Below are 16072 nucleotides of genomic sequence, written 5' to 3' on the forward strand. Positions count from 1 at the left end.
CAGACGCTTTTGTCCAAAGGGACTTACAATAAGTGCATTTTGTCAGCAGTAGTGAAACCAACTGTGTATATCACAGTCTTCATCAGATAAGCCTGGCAGGTAGACAAACTTGGCAGCCTCAGCATTTGGACTGTGTTTTTTGTTAAGTTCCCATCCCATCTCTAACATAATTGAAGGAAAATAAGATTTGGCAAGTAGAATGTCAGGTTAATTACATTCTATTTAACCAAACCATTTCAAAGTTTGCATCAGACAGCGCTGTCACTCTATTGAGTCCAATGAGATTACATGATTCGATTTGAAGCAAGTTTATGATGATTTCCAGGGATTTCATCAGTACTGCTGATCTTTGTGTAACTTGACAATAGTCAAGTGTGTGATATTTGTCAAAGAGCTCAGTTTATGCTTCAATCAATACAATATATCAGTAATTTGGTTATCACAAGTATTTTTCATCAAGAGCTCAGGGAAAGACAATTTTAGAATCTATTCTATATAGTCTTTAATCTTAGTGAGTGCATATTTTAGTAGAAGTAGAAAGTAGAAATGGAACTTGGTGGAGATATATATAGTTAGAAGTAGTAATGGTAAAGCAAAAGAAAACTAAAGAACAGATGCTGCTCTGCATTTTAATGTGAATCAAAAAGCAAAATTTGCTTAAACATTTCTTAGTCGGTCCACTATGAAGATACAATATTTTGGGACAAACACAAATTTAGAAAATATTTCTTCAAAGGAGGGTGTTCAAATATTTACATGCTGTCAAATGAGTAAATCTGGACCTTTGCAGATTATTTCCAAACTACTGACATCTGACGGATTACTGATACATCTTTTATGATCCTCACTTTCAGCGTGGCGGTGAGATTTTGGTTGCAGTGTTATCTCCGTGAAAGAGGCATCTGGCTCCCATCTGGGCTGTGTTGTCTTTCTGCAACGCAAAACATATTTTATAAAACAAGCAAAAGCGGCATAGCTCTTTGCTTATTTTTGCTTGTCAGCTTTGCTCAGAAAAAACTGTCATAACTGCCATCCGCTGCTACACACACACACACACACACACACACACAAACAAATTTACAGACATGCATAAAATTAGGAGGAACATTCAATTATGCTCAATCAAGCTGGCTTGTGTAGCTCACATGTCTTTACGCATCTCCAAAGCTGTCCATTGTTGTGTTGCTGGTGTAGTGTTGAAACTCCTGAAAACTGGCAACTGGCAATGGAATAGGAATAGCCTGGCGGTACACAGTATACTGACAAGACACAAAAATGACACAACCGTGTAAATACAGCAGTCAAGATCAATTATATGCAATGCAAGGATTTAGGATTTATGCATAAAAAAAAAATGTTGGTAGTGAATATTTCCTCCCACACCTCTGGGAATTTCAGCTTCATATCTATGCTGTCTGCTGAGGCAGCAACAACTGATGCAGAAACCTCCTGCTTGGCATTTATCTCATGTTGCTGGTAGAAGCCAAGAAGAAAAGCCATGCCTGGGATGTATCGTTCAACTCTGGGGAAGGTAAAAAAAAACAACTAATTTAGCAGCAAAATGTGGCAGTATGTGTCTGTCATAATCGTAAACACCGAGTATGTTTTCCCTCGCTCTATGTAAAGCAAAGTGAGTGCTTAAAATTATGAATAGAAGTCCTGCTTTACCTGCACCACCTCCTCCTCCTCCTTTCCCTTCACCTATTACCTCCCATCACAATACAATAGTCCTGAACTGCCCCCGTTATAAGATGCTTCCCACGCAGCTCACCTTCTGCCTATCTCCGCCATGGATTCTGGGATTTTCATCCAGTGCACCTTGGCCTTGAGTGTTGGCTTGGAGCCGGGCAGATGTGCAGTGGCAGCCTTCATTGACATTTCATAGGACTGACATTCAGCTCCCCATCTCATGTGCGCCTAGTCCATACACAAGAGATCAATCATGAAAGGAGCCTCTCCAAATAACAGACTTTGGCCTCATCCATAGCTTGCAATGTTCATAGATAATACAGTAACCTTAACAGTCACCCCTGGAAAGAGCTAAGGAAACAATTATTTTACTTTAAATTGTCATCACTAGCAACTCAAATATCAACCTCCGATATTTTCTTTGTGGATTGGTCCACAAACCAGTCAAGCTGATAGACAGATTTTTCTTCTCATGTATTTTTTCACTCTCAAAGTCAGCTCTATCACTCGGTTGGGATGTCTGTTAAAAGGTTAAAGGGGCCATAAGTAAGATTTTTGCTGCTTTTGTGAGGGGTTGATAGGGTTGTTGCTCAGTGCCAATGACTTAACAATTACTTCACAAGGTGCTGAGATTTCTGCCTGTCAAAATTCACTTTCCAGCCTGTACTCTGTTTTGGAATGAAATATTTCAAAAGCATTCCCAATCTTCCTCCTCACCTACTAGAATTTCCAACAGTCCTCAACAGTGGAGGACGAGCGAGCGACCAGCATCGCAAGACATTTCCTTCTCAAGCCAAAAAAGCAAATGACAAGGCAGTTTTATTTTTACAGTCCTCAACGGGACAAGCGAGGTGGGTGTTGTTGCAAGGTTGTTGCAATTCCTACTGTTGATGCAATTCCTACTGCTCACTAATAGAGGCCGATAGAAGTCACAGAATACTGAACTGCACGTTTAACATGCTCAAATTACAGCTCCTTAATGCTGAAGCCAAGCAAAATGCACACACGACAAGATACACATCTGAATAAATCGTAGCAAAATAACCCGACTGCCCTTCCTGTCTATGTATTATCTACCTTTGCCTCGGCATGGACCTTATTCAGAGTGGCATCGGTGCACATCTTCCAGTTGGCTTCTTCTCCAACCTGGGACACAATCAGCTGGACATTCTCGATGTCTGCCTCTGGCGTGTAGTAGACCGCTGCATCGTAACCCTCGGGCTTCGTGTTGCCACTCATGGCTAGGGCTTTGATGTTGAACACAGCTTCAGGTGTGGAGTCCCAGCCCTAAGGAATAGAATGGAAAACAGTTCATTAGGTTTCATGGTTTTGGGTGCATCATATCCAGTATGGTTGAGTACTGATCATGTAACATTGGTTGTGGAGGGGACAATGAGGCAAGAATCAAGGGAAGAATCAAACAAAGGCAATTTCAGGAAATGCTGTATTCAGGTGCGGCCTTAACAAGTCATTTAGTCTATTACTGAGTCCCAAATTCATCATTTTTTTTAAATAAGTGAAAAAATCTGCCAATGGGGTTTGATAATTTTACTTGTTTCCAATACAAATCAGCTTGTTTCAAGATTTTTGTAGAATCAAGTGTAATTTTCTTGATAGTAGTGCAGTGACCTGCCTTATTCTGACTTGTTGACACTAATTTCTAGAAAATTCCTGAAACAAGTGAAGCTGCATTGGTAACAAGTGGAGTTATCTCACCCCATTGGCAGAATTTTTCTCTTGGTTTAAGAAAAATAAGATTTCAAGGCTGAATATCAGACTAAATGACTTGATAAGATGGACATTGAAAATGTTCAAAGGGTGGCACGACTGGAAAAGGGTTGTGAAGCACTGGGTATAATGGTGATGCTTTATGGGATCAGCACAGTTGAAACACATACAGTATTTGAACGATCGGATTGCTTCACTGAAACTGCCCATTGCGTAAAGTGAAACATAAATTAGGGTGTCACTCTTTGTAGATTGCTTTAGCGTACTTCTGTTACGATGTCAGGACGACTGTGATGAGACCTTCTGCTGCTTGAGGATGAATCCGAGGACAGACTTAATTGCTTGGTGGCTTCCTGTAAACATAAATAAGGATGAGGAGAATTTGAATGGAAAAAACAACAGAACAGGTGTTGTGATAATAACTGTGCAAGCGTAGCCAAATACCTTGGAAAGCCTCCTCAGAGTTTCAAGCAGTTGGTGCACGCTCATTGGATGCCTGCTTGGTCCGGCGTTAACCTCAAAGTGGATTTTGTCAACAGGTTTGATTGCTTGGGCTAATGAAGGAGACACATGTTAAACGTGCATAAGCATCCACATACAGTGATGAAATTATAGTGTTTCTTTGTTGCATGAACTGTACACACAGAGCAAAAAAGGTGCAAACTGGAACCGAAAATGGTTCTTCGGAGTGATGCCATAAGAGAACCATTTCTGGTTCCACAAAGAACCTTTCAAGAACATTTTAATATGGTTCTTTGGGTTCTTAATTCTTAGTTATTGAATGGTAGGTGATGCCATAAATGTGGAAAATAACCGAAATCCTTCATAGTATATATTGTGTAATTGCAAATGAGGCTATACAAGGGCAGATCAAAAACACAATGCAGGTGTCTAAGCAAAGGAGTGCAGAAATGGTTCCTTAAAGAACCTTGGTCTGAAAGGTTCTTTGTGGAACCAAATGGTTCTTCTGTGGCGTCATTCCGAAGAACCGTCTTCGGTTCCAGTTCGCACCTTTATTTTTCTGTGTATGACCCTTACACTCAAAATTTATGTTGGATCTGTTAATACAGTATTTTTTGACTTTGCTGAATTGATGTTATGTACACCGTGTCACCAAGGCAACATGTAAATGCACCTGGAGATCAGACTGCTTCTCATTCTGAAATAATATTGGACATACCTGGGACAACGTTGCATGCCAAGTGGGTGTATCCCAGGAAATAGTACAGTGGGTACTCCTCATGGTAATACTCTCTCTTCAGCTCAGATTCCACGCAGAGACTTGCTCCGTAAATGTTACTCTCGGCGCACATCTTGGCTTTTGGATGCCACAAGTTTGATGGCATGATCTGTTTGATTGAATTGTAAGAGACATATTGAGTTCTGTGAATCTTCAGCAGCTGAATCGAACTCCTAATCTCCCCCTAAACCTTCTGATTGTACCTCAGACTCAGATTTCACAACTGTGGGGCCCATGTTAACGACTTCATCATTGGCGTCCACGGCGTTGGGCATCATTGGGGTCATTTTAGCCAAAGCGGGCTCCTCAATGTTCCTAGAGACTGCGTACACATTGGAGCTGTTGGACGGAAAGGGAAAGTGGAATAAGTTGGCATATCGGCTGCACTGTGGATAACTTGTATATAACCTAAACATAATTGTATAATACAACCGCTAAACATACTTGATGGAGACGAGTTCAAACTCTTTATTGCAAGGAGGGAAGTCAAGCTCAAATTTCTTTTCTCTGATATTCATTTTGGCGGTAAACTTCCATGGGATGGCGACTGGAAATTTACTCTTCAGCTCAACACCACACTGGAACAGCTCTGTGTTGATCCCGTGGAAAACCCAGAAATCCTTGGTGAAACTATGAAATAGAATTGAATTCAATAGTTTTAACTCAGTTTTAATTCAGTTCCAATATGCAATGGCAATGTGGCGATGGAGAGACAAGGTCTACAAAGTTAGCAGAACACGACTATAAAGTTGGGGAAATGTCTTGAGATCTTCTTGAGCTCTCTTTTCAAATAACATGGTATGTTTTGGATAATTTAATTATGTCTACACATCAGTGAACATTGAATATAATTACCCAACAAAACCGTCAGTCTCCAGTGAAATTTCAGAAGTCAGGAGTTGTCCAAGACGCTCGGTTAGTGGTGGATTTACTGAGGCCTTGGCTGCATAAGAAAAAAAATTTGCTAATGGTTTAGATCAAATAAAAAAGATGATTTTCATGATTCATCAACACTGATTAGATTTGTGTGGCTGGTCATATCCTGTAGGATTGGAGTCCTCACCATTAACTGTGATGCCATTGACTGTTTCATAATATTTGCTGATCTCCAGTGGGAGACCCAGGGTGGTGGCTTGGAAATAGCGAGTCTCAAAGATCAGGAATGGCTTGGTTTTGTGCCATGAAATGCCCCTCTGGAGATTTTCAATCATACCCCAGACAGGGCTTTCTTTGCCTGCAGAAGGACTGACAGCCTGCATAGAAGTACAATCACAGGAGAGCAGCATGTAACAGGTTTGGCACACTGTGTGACATTATGTAACTTAGGGTCCTTTTGTTAACTGAACTGGCTTTGACATAGAGATGGACCATAATTCATGCTTTACTGATAAATTGGATCGTATGAGTCCAATTGTTAATTAATTGTTATGATGATGCCTTCATCTTACCTTGATGACTTCATGAATGAACTCTTTGTTCAGATCAGCAAAGAACCACTCCTGTCCAGAGGCCCGTAAATAGGCAGACAGAACAGGCTTGTCTTCAGGCAAAGTCTCCCAGTTTTGGAGCTGAAAATGACACAACTTTATTACTCAACCCAAGAAAAAAGCTGAACCTCGAGTAACTGACACATCAGAGGTACTATAGATGTGACAATTTACACTTCAAATCTCAGTCATAAACTCACCACGTTGAAAATAGCCTGGAAGTCACTGAAACTAAAATCTCCTTGTAATCCAGGGATGTTGGCGCCAAACAGTTCCTTAATTCCATCAGCACGGATACCCAACTATAGCACAAATGGAAAAGTGAGTGATTACTATTTAAGAGAGGTACAGAGGTAGAGGTAGAGGTAGAGAGGTGCCAATTAACAACAAAGGTTGTCATGGTAAAGTATTGAACTCCATTGTACTGTACCTCCAGGAGCTGCAGAATTCTACCAATGAAGTAGAATTTTCCTTTCATCAAGATCTCACTAGGGAGGATGCTTGTTGCACTTCTTAGCATGAGGACTTCTGAGGCTGTGCCAATTAGGAAATCATCTGGATTGAAAAAGACACTAAATTGTCATATAAGGTTTTCAGAGATATCACAGAAACTGCTTCAACTTACAGTCGTGCCGCTCTGTTTCAACATACCATTAAACCAGTCCATGCGCAATGCTTTGCTGTAATGATAACTGAGACGACCGAATTTAGGTGCCAGGATTTTCATGGCTACATTGCAGGCTGTTGAGCTATGGCAAAGACCACAAAAAAAAAGTTTCAATGATAAAAATCAAAAGCAGGAGAGCACTGAATCTCATATGAAATGTGATAATCAATCAACCAAACATTGTTGCATTGCTACACTCACAGGAAGTGATTGTCTGGAGTGCTGGATCTGGCAAAGCTCCTCATGTAGGAATATGCAAAACTGGCAACATGGAGGTCTTTCTCCTCCAGTAGGTGTGCAGTCACTGTGGACACCAGAGCCATTGGCGGCTTAGTCTCAAACAGGATCACGAAGGCCAGCATGCGTATCTCGACGGGGAGGTCCTTTTGCACGAACAGACTCATGGTGATGTCCTGGACCTGAAAGCAGAAGTGTTATAATGATAAGGAATCCAAGAGGAACAGGGCTTTAGCTGATACATTCTACCACCCACAGTTGGGGTGAATTCTGAAATCTCATTCTATTGCAGCACAGTCTCACTAAATTTCTTGAAATGGTCTAGGGGGCATACCATGTAAACTCAATGTCCTGGGTTTGATTCTGGCCCAGAAGCTTTGTTTCTCTTTGTCTCTCTCTCCCAATCTTTCTTGTCTCTCTCTACTTTGAGCTGCTGGCTCTCAGATGCCAACATTCTTCTCCTTATACCCATAAAACCTGTGTTTTGGGGTTGTTTCCTGTTGCTGGTTCAGATTACATTCTCACTCCTAATGAACCGCACCACAGTTTGCTTGGTAGAGGACCAAGAACTGCATTTTGAGGTGTCTCAGCGTGGTTATTTGGTGCCACCTGAGTTTGAATGGCATTATTCTCACCTAATTTTTTTCTCAATGAACTGAAATAAAGAAGCAAATGCTCCAGAGTTCATGTAAACCACTGCTTAATCTGAACGCACCCTTATTCTGAATTGGATTGAATTTTCAAAATTTTCAGAGTATGGGATACAGATCATGTTTATAGCATAAATACGTGCATATGAAGACATACTATATTGCTTTGATAATTGAATGTCTATAAATCTTCCAGTGTTACTGCACACCATCTAGTGCTCTTACACTGTGAGGGTCTCTGGTAGCTATGAGTCTCATAGCCTGCACAGCAGCACTCAGCACATGGGGGGGGAGCTCCACGGGGGTGGCAGCCACTCCAGGGAGGAAGCGCATGATGGTTTTAATGCTGCCTGGATGACCGGCGTTCCCCAGGGCTTTCAGGGCGAGGACCATGTCCGCGTCACTGCCCTTCTTCAGACCATCCAGGGCCATGTCCAGCAGAGGCTAGCATGGAGGTTAACCAAAAATAAACAAGTATTCAACACCACATTTGCATGTTACATGTTAGGCATTTAGCTGATGCTACTATCCAGAGTGACTTTCAATGAGGGCATGAGAAGAATAAGCTTTAATGGTTAATGTTAAGCTTAAACAGTAAATTCTTATCACATGTCATAAAAAATATGGTTAGTAAACTGTCGTATTTTCACTGGATGTCTCAAATATGTATTAAAGAAAATGGATTTCTTGCTTTGTTTGATTACCTGAACAGCAGCTACTAGACAAGGTGTGTAATAGGAACAGTACTTATTCACCAGGGAGCCGTAGGCAAGCACCACAGTGTGCCACACATATGTATTGGATTTACTGAAGGGCATGGTCAGGAACTCCTGGGAAAGGAGAGACAATATTTTTTTATTGGATCTCTCATCTGGATTTCCCACAGAAAGCCTTTTCTATTACTTACGATTGATGCTGAAACAATTTCCTTGATATATTTCAGCATCTCTCATTTGTTATAGAGAGACTGCCCATGGTGTCATGTTCCTACACTGTGCAAATCACTTCTTCTTTAGTGAGAGCTCACTTTAGCCATCTCAACCAATTCAGGAATAGCCTGGAGATGGTTAAACGCCAACAGAAGGGTTTCCAAAGCTTCAGCGGCAGACACGTCTCCAGCCTTGAACCTCAGTTCCAGGAACTTCAGGACTCGGGCATCGTTGACCTCAACGATCATGTCCAGAAACCAACGTCTAACAACCACAAGGCAAAGAAGATAAAATGCATTAAACAGAAATTCAATGGTCTTATCACTTATGTAGCTTAGATGAGGATGATCCTTATTTCCAAAAAAAACGAAAGAGAAACAATAAAACGTAAAGATGTGTAAATGCCAAGCTCAGATGTAGCTTTTCATTACACTGGTACACTGTGAAAATGTCATTCATCAATAGTAATGTGCTACACTGAATTTGTCACATAATGTTTATTGCTATGCTGCACCTATGTAGTGGCAGGATGCTACTAATGTTATAAGCTGTTCATCTGTTATGCCAACAGTTTTGCTGAATCAAGGACTTCGATTTGGTCTAGTTTTACTTTGTCTTCTGTTTTCTGTTCTGTAAATGAATGTACAGAGAGCAGAGCGACCTAACACAGCACATAAGGGAGAAATAACATTATTGCCCATCAGCTATAATTGCTAACTCTATTTATGAAGATCATCTGGTCGTTTGGCAGAAGCCTTGCAAATGTGCATCTATAATTGGTCAATCAATATTATTCGCCTTGATGATAATGGTCCTGGTGTGTTTGTGTTAGAGACATGATATTCTCTATTTGCTCGTTGAGGGTGTGTGTATGCGGTGATGACTGGAAGGGGGGGGGGGGGGCGGCTGTGGGTAAGGGGTGAAGACAGATTCTCTCTTTGTTTTGATTTAGATTTGTCATTTATCTTTACACCTGCAGGGGAGCAATCCTGCATAGTATACCTTTTAAAGTCACAACAAAATGAAAAATGTTTTTCACCTTGTTAGATAATTATCTGTATCATACTGTAACGTGCGCCTATTTAACAATAAGTGTCAAAACTTTTACACAATTTGTATTTTCTAGTATTTTTATATCAAAATCCCATCCCATCACTCCCAAACTCCCACCCGTCACAAAATGACGTATTTTCATGCAGTTTTTTTTCCATGTAATTCCACCCAATAATACCATCACAGATTTTTGGACACCCCTCCCTCTGCCCCTCCCATCATAAAAAACCTGCATCTTTACAACTTTCAAAGTGACACAAGTGGAACATGGTATTTCTGGGCGTTCACCTCTGAAAACCAACCATCCATTTCCTAAGATAACCATGGTTGCGTCCCGGTGGCTGGAATTTGTTCCCTTTGAAGAATCAGGAATTTGTGAAGCTCAATGAATTATGTGAAACACTCTGTTTCAACTGGAAATAAGTCAAATTATAGAAGCAAGATAGACACCATTGAAATGATGTTTCCTTGTGACTTTAAACTGAGATTTTACCAATTGGGGTTTGCTTGTTTTTTTCATCAGTAGTACTACAGTTGGTTTGATTTATTTGCTGCTTGAATGCTGAAAAGGTTGCATTCTTTATATTTTGTAGAACTTGTGGGATGGGAATTTTTCTGCGTGATTATCCTAAATGGACCAAAGATGAGCTTTGTATGATAGCTAAATACTCACCTGTGTTCCTCATTTCCTTCAAATTGCTTCCACATCGCCTCGAGGCCTTCAAAGGGGATCACACGGAGGAGCTGATACAACTTAATGGTTTCCTCAGTTGTTGCGCTGTCAATCTGGTAAATATTAGCTTGAGCCAAATGCTTAATCATTTCAACAGCCTGTGGAGATAAACAGAGATAACTACCATTTGAGAAAGTGATGCTTAGACATTTACAAAATAGCATTATGGCACTGTGGTGGGGTAGGTCCTTGGTGGAAAATGTATTGCACTTTTTGAGACTCAATCCACTATATTAGAAATATTGAATGCTGAAATTTCAATTGCTTTTAATAATATTTGTTTTCATCATATCCATCCATTTTACTGATTGCCCCTTTTATCTGTTATCATAGCTGCTATCTATTGTTTGCTTTGCTTATTGTTGTTTGCTTTTCTCTTCTCTTTCTCTTTCCTCTCTTTTCTGCTTATCTTTCTGGAAAGCACTTTCTGCCTCTTTCTGGAAAAGTGCTTTATGAATATGAAATGTATCTATCACCAAAATATCATTGTTACCTTTGGCACAGGGTCGTCCAGGTTTTCCATCAGAATGGGGATATTGGCTTCCTTATCGACAAACTTGTACACCAGGCTGCCCTTGTTCTCCATGGGGCCGGCAGTGAAGCTTACAGCTGTGTCAGTAACACCCAGCAGCACCAATTCCTTCCTGCAAGAGAGGACATTTAAAGTGGCCATTTTGGATCAGCATTGGAGGTGAGTGGGCAGAATCTGCAGATATTGCGTTGTCTTACATTGCTTGCATCTTGAAACTACCGCCCTTCACATTGAAGGGAGTGAAATGCTGTCGCTCCAGAGCGTGGGCACTGGCAATGAGACCTCCCTCTGCTGTTGGTCTGACTGTGTAAACATATCTCACAGTTGAAACGACCGATTCTCCTTTCTAGATTGGAGGACACAAACAAAAAAGATTATTGACTACGGCCTATTTCATTTACTATCGTGGAATCAGATCTAGCCATGGTGAGATAAACAGACCTCTTTGGATAGTTTGTCGACAACAGTCGTAGCCATTCCCCGGTAAATTGCTGCTTTCTCCCTGCAGTTACTGACATCAACAACTTGAGTGATGATCATCTCCTTTGTTTTCATGTTTTCCTCAATTGCATAGTTACTCTGGCACAATCCATGGATGCCAACCTGTAGACAAAATAAATTGACTTATTTACTTACATGTTTCCGATACTTTAGAGATTTTATGGTGAGAGTAGAGCAAATCATTGGCCAGTTGTGACTCGACCACATACCTCCTCAAGCTCGTAGACTCTCTGGGTGGTCTTGACAGTGACTTGGAAGAAACCAAGTATCCCTCTCACAATGTTGACAATAGTGTCAGAAACCTCAGCAGGAGCATGGATGTCGCTAACACGTCCGCTGGCATACTCAAACATGAAGGGTTTGACAAACTGGGCCGCGATGCGCTTGGTGAGCTTTGGGGAGGCATCAAAGGAATTCTTCCCAGGGAAACCATTGAACTCCTCGAAGGCCAGATCTGAAACCTTTGAACCAGGGAATGAAATGAGCAGTTGCATCATTCATATGACATATTCATGGGAAGTATATGGCTAATTTTCTGGCTAATTTATGGTTCAGTGTCAAAATGTCAGCATACATGCATACAACATACATGCATATTTCAAACAGTAGATGGCGCACAGGTGCTGTGGAGAGATTGGCACACGCTAGAACTGTTTGCCACATTTTACATTGTGTTACACGCCAAAGTTATAGCTGAAGTAGAATATATATTATCAACACTATAGTCATTGAATAACCAAACTTGAAGGCACTTGAAGTCGTAATCTGCCAAGTCACAAACTTATTTTCGTGCATGCATTTGTTGTTTCTGCATTTTGTGGACAAAATCAAACAAGGTGTACGAAATTCACAAGGTAACAATTGGCGCCCCATAAAACTTAAAGTTTGTATACAAATGGTTTAAAAAAAATGTAAAAGAATGTACACATTTTTACATGTTGAACAATTTCACATGAAACTGATGAGGGGCTGCAAAGGTCTGTGCAACTTTTTAACAGATGTTTATCAAATGTACATACAAATATTTTATAATACATGAATAAATGATAAATGGCAAATGATATACTAGCAATAACATTCTTTACTATGAATCAGATACAAAATTAACTAATTTAACTTCATGTCATTACTAATGATGTCCTACTCAGTTACAATATTTATGATAAGCAACTTGCTATTTAATTCCTCATTAACTCATAGCTTGTTAGGCTTAGAAAGTTTCAATATTCTAAATTGTTAGCCTTACCTGAAGTATGAAGGTTTGTGCAGACACACCAGCTATCTTCACCTTGCACATCATTCTCACTCCTGACTCTGCAAGGTTTGGCATGCCACGTCCAAAATTCACCACTCCCTCATACTTGTACTCATAGGTTTTCCTAGGGTTCAGGCCTGGCTCTGAAATGTATTACCAAAATAAAATATAATTTTTACTTGTTCCATATGGACAGCCTTTGAATAAGCTCATTTTATTATTCTGTTCAAGATAAAAACACTCACCATAATGGACGCTTTCACAAGCTAAAATTGTAAGAAAACATCAATATTATCATTTGAGAATTTTTATGAATATTTGAGCACATTCATGTCTGAATGAATGATGAACAGGTAAATGAACAGCTGTAAACAAGTTAATATCTCGCCTTTCCAAAGCATCACATTTTCAGAATTCGAGAAAACATCTTATTTTTTCATTGATGGAATGCATTTGAAATTATGCACCAGGTTGTAAAAAAGGTCTCATGAACCCAAGGCTTATGAGTCGTGCCCAATACATTAAGAATTGTATAAACCTTCTTTTCAAGTAAAATATGAATAGAACTGAAACTGAAGTTACAAGGCGTTCATGCAAAAGCAATAAAAACTTACTGGCCAGGGCCACAAGGCAACAGAGGAGGAACCCCCGCATGGTGAAATCCAGGAGTGGGGGCTAGCATTTCACATTTTTCCTTTATATACTGTCACTGTGGGAAAACGAGTAGCATAGATGCTTGTGGGCAGGCTGCAGTTTGGTTTAGATATTTGGCTGGTTTAAAGTAAACATATTCAGAACATGGGGACAAAGGTAGGTAGGAGAAAGTAGTGTCTGCAATTGAGCCGTGTTGACCGGTGACATTGTCAGAATGACATCAGTGACATATGAAAGACATTGTCAAAAATAAATAGTTCCGACAGTTCTGTAAAAAGACCAACTTACAAAACCTAACCTTTTAAAGTCTTACAAAAAACAGCCTAGATACAATCTGATAAAGTTTGTTTAATGTGGTGTTCGGGTCAAAATGAACCTGAACACCGGAAACTTTTTTACTAAAAGAAAAATGATACTATGAATTATTTTCTAAACCTGAAACTCCATGGCCTTGGCTTATTTTCTGTGAAGAACACGTGAAAGAACACATTTTCACTGAGTAGTCCCCCCCCCCCCCCCCCCAGCCCCCCCGACACATTTACGTCCCTGACCCGATGTTCAGGTCAATTTGACCCAAGAGAAATGAAAGGGAAGAAACTGTAGGTGAAAACAGACAGGGAATGGTAAATATGAAACAAAAAGGTGACTTCACTTCTTCTTCTTCTTCACCTTCATCTAAAATTTGCTCTCACACACTTATGCACACATGTATTCTTTTTGTCTTTCACTCAATCAGATTTGCGGCGTATTTCATCGATTGAACACACAACGCTCTCCACCATGATATAGACAATATTGCCAAAAGGAAATGTTCCAAGCCTAGTCCCACCCCCACCCACCCACCCACACACACACACACACACACACACACACACACACAGACATACACACGCCTGCCATGAGGTTGCAACACTCTTGTATTCCAAGCACCAAGAACCCTCTGCTCCCGCTTTCCCGCCCTCTTCACCCTCTGTACTGTGGTAACCTGCACAATGTTATTCAAAAAAATTGTAAATATTTGAAATTTTCTTGCACTGTACCTCTCACACCTGCATATTGGGGGAGGGACAAAGCAGATAAAAAGCTCTGCAGTGTGTGGGTCACTTCCACAATCCATCAATATTATCAGAAGAATCTCTACTCGGGCCTTGGAGTTAATACTTGAAGAGAGAGAAACAAAAAGTGATGTGGAAAATGACGAGGATAATATAGAAATCAATCCTGCGATAAATTGATGTATTGTTGTTGTATTGTTTAAAATCCCAATGTCCTGGGTCAATTTGACCCTGTGAACCTTATCAAAAGGTCCAAAAAGTTAACATAACACAAGGGTTAAACAGTGTAATTATATCACTGCAAGATGTGTGCATGCTAGAAATTGTTGTAGTAGAACGTTTTATATTTGTTAAGTTTACATTATGTCATGATTTGTAGGTTTGTAAGTCATAGGCAAGACCATGATGTGATTTTCCTTGAATAAACTTAAAGAATTAGAAACTTGTCTTGTTTTGAATGTTAGAAAAATACATCAAAGTCAAAAACATCATTTTTTAATCGCTCAGAAAACTGAGAAAACACATTTTTCACAGCTAAATGGAGCGATAAACCCAGTGGGACACACTCTGATTCCCTCAGTGAAACCCAGCCAGGTGGAGTGAAGGAATGGAAGATGCTGGCTGGCTTCCTCCATAAGCGATGCCAGTGTCCCCCAGTAGCATCACAAAGCTCTCTTCCAGGCTACAACAAAGTCAGAAAGTGTGGTGAATCGTTCCTCTTCATGCCAATTTTTCCTGCCTCAGCCTCCAGTGCCCAGACAGTGCTACAGAACCTAGAGGGCTACAGGAACAGCCATTTTGATATGTGCAGCTTGAGGGTGATGACATCAAGCAGCAATCAGCCACATTTGAGTAGCTATTCTTCTTGCTGTCTTTCAGGGTTACTTACTGATTGCACTGCGCGTCGGTCCCCTGTGTGATTATACTAAGGGGCCGGGTCTCTTGGCCATCATACATCTTTCATTTCTACTCCTCATTATACCTAATCTTCTGCTTCTGCTCATTTTTAGTTTCAGCATCATCCAATTTCCTCAGTTTTCCCCCAAATTCGAATCATTAAGTGTATTTTCTCACATCCGTGAACTGAAATGAGTGACTCTTCAGGACAAATTAGGCTTAGGCAGTTCATCTTAAAATTGTGTAGACTTCCAGTGGCAGATTGAGATGTGATGCAATGATGTGAACTTCACCACCTCAATTTAGCACTTCCACTAGTTTTTCACTAGTTTTCCACTGTGGGCCAAACCTGGTGCTTGAACTTAGTTCCCAGGTTCCTCTCCACTTTTCACTGTCCTGTGACTGAAACAAACAAACTAGGGAACTCAGGACACTTTACTTGGCCCTACAGAAAGTGAAGGTATTGTTACAGGCATCAGCAGAGCTGTAGTCAAGACCACCTTAGTCAAGTCCAAGTCAGTTCCAAAATGAGGTCCATTCGAGTTCAGGTTAAGAGGGTCAAAGGGGGTCAAGACCGAGTAAAGTCCAAGATTACAGTAAATCAAGTCTTATTCAAGACTGAGACCAAAATCCGCAATAAACAGCATTCATGTCTTTCCAAATGCAAAAATAATGAGCTCTGCACTGTATGCTTCAAAATCCAACAAATGAATGCAAAGGCTTTGACTAATTATTGCATCAAAGTTTTAGGGCCATTACATACTA

The 16072-nt window shown here is 40.4% G+C and overlaps 1 protein-coding gene across 1 annotated transcript; it reads right to left on the reverse strand.

Annotated features, from left to right (window-relative positions):
- Positions 1-861: 861 nt before the first annotated feature.
- On the reverse strand, positions 862-13355 carry vtg3 (vitellogenin 3, phosvitinless). Its single transcript, XM_078285537.1, has 28 exons — positions 13316-13355; positions 12947-12967; positions 12693-12844; positions 11656-11907; positions 11387-11548; positions 11143-11291; positions 10907-11057; positions 10354-10511; positions 8726-8891; positions 8403-8528; positions 7924-8142; positions 7013-7230; positions 6796-6893; positions 6575-6699; positions 6345-6446; positions 6106-6225; positions 5721-5910; positions 5513-5600; positions 5102-5287; positions 4861-4996; positions 4598-4766; positions 3862-3971; positions 3684-3770; positions 2767-2976; positions 1772-1917; positions 1384-1522; positions 1146-1259; positions 862-931 (listed from the first exon to the last, which is right to left on the reverse strand). Exons 1-27 carry the CDS (start codon positions 13353-13355, stop codon positions 1152-1154), a joined length of 3828 nt encoding a protein of 1275 aa, XP_078141663.1. The 3' UTR covers positions 862-931; positions 1146-1151.
- Positions 13356-16072: the final 2717 nt, after the last annotated feature.

The sequence above is a fragment of the Centroberyx gerrardi genome, chromosome 9 (assembly GCF_048128805.1).
Source record: "Centroberyx gerrardi isolate f3 chromosome 9, fCenGer3.hap1.cur.20231027, whole genome shotgun sequence".
Taxonomy (NCBI): Eukaryota; Metazoa; Chordata; class Actinopteri; order Beryciformes; family Berycidae; genus Centroberyx; species Centroberyx gerrardi.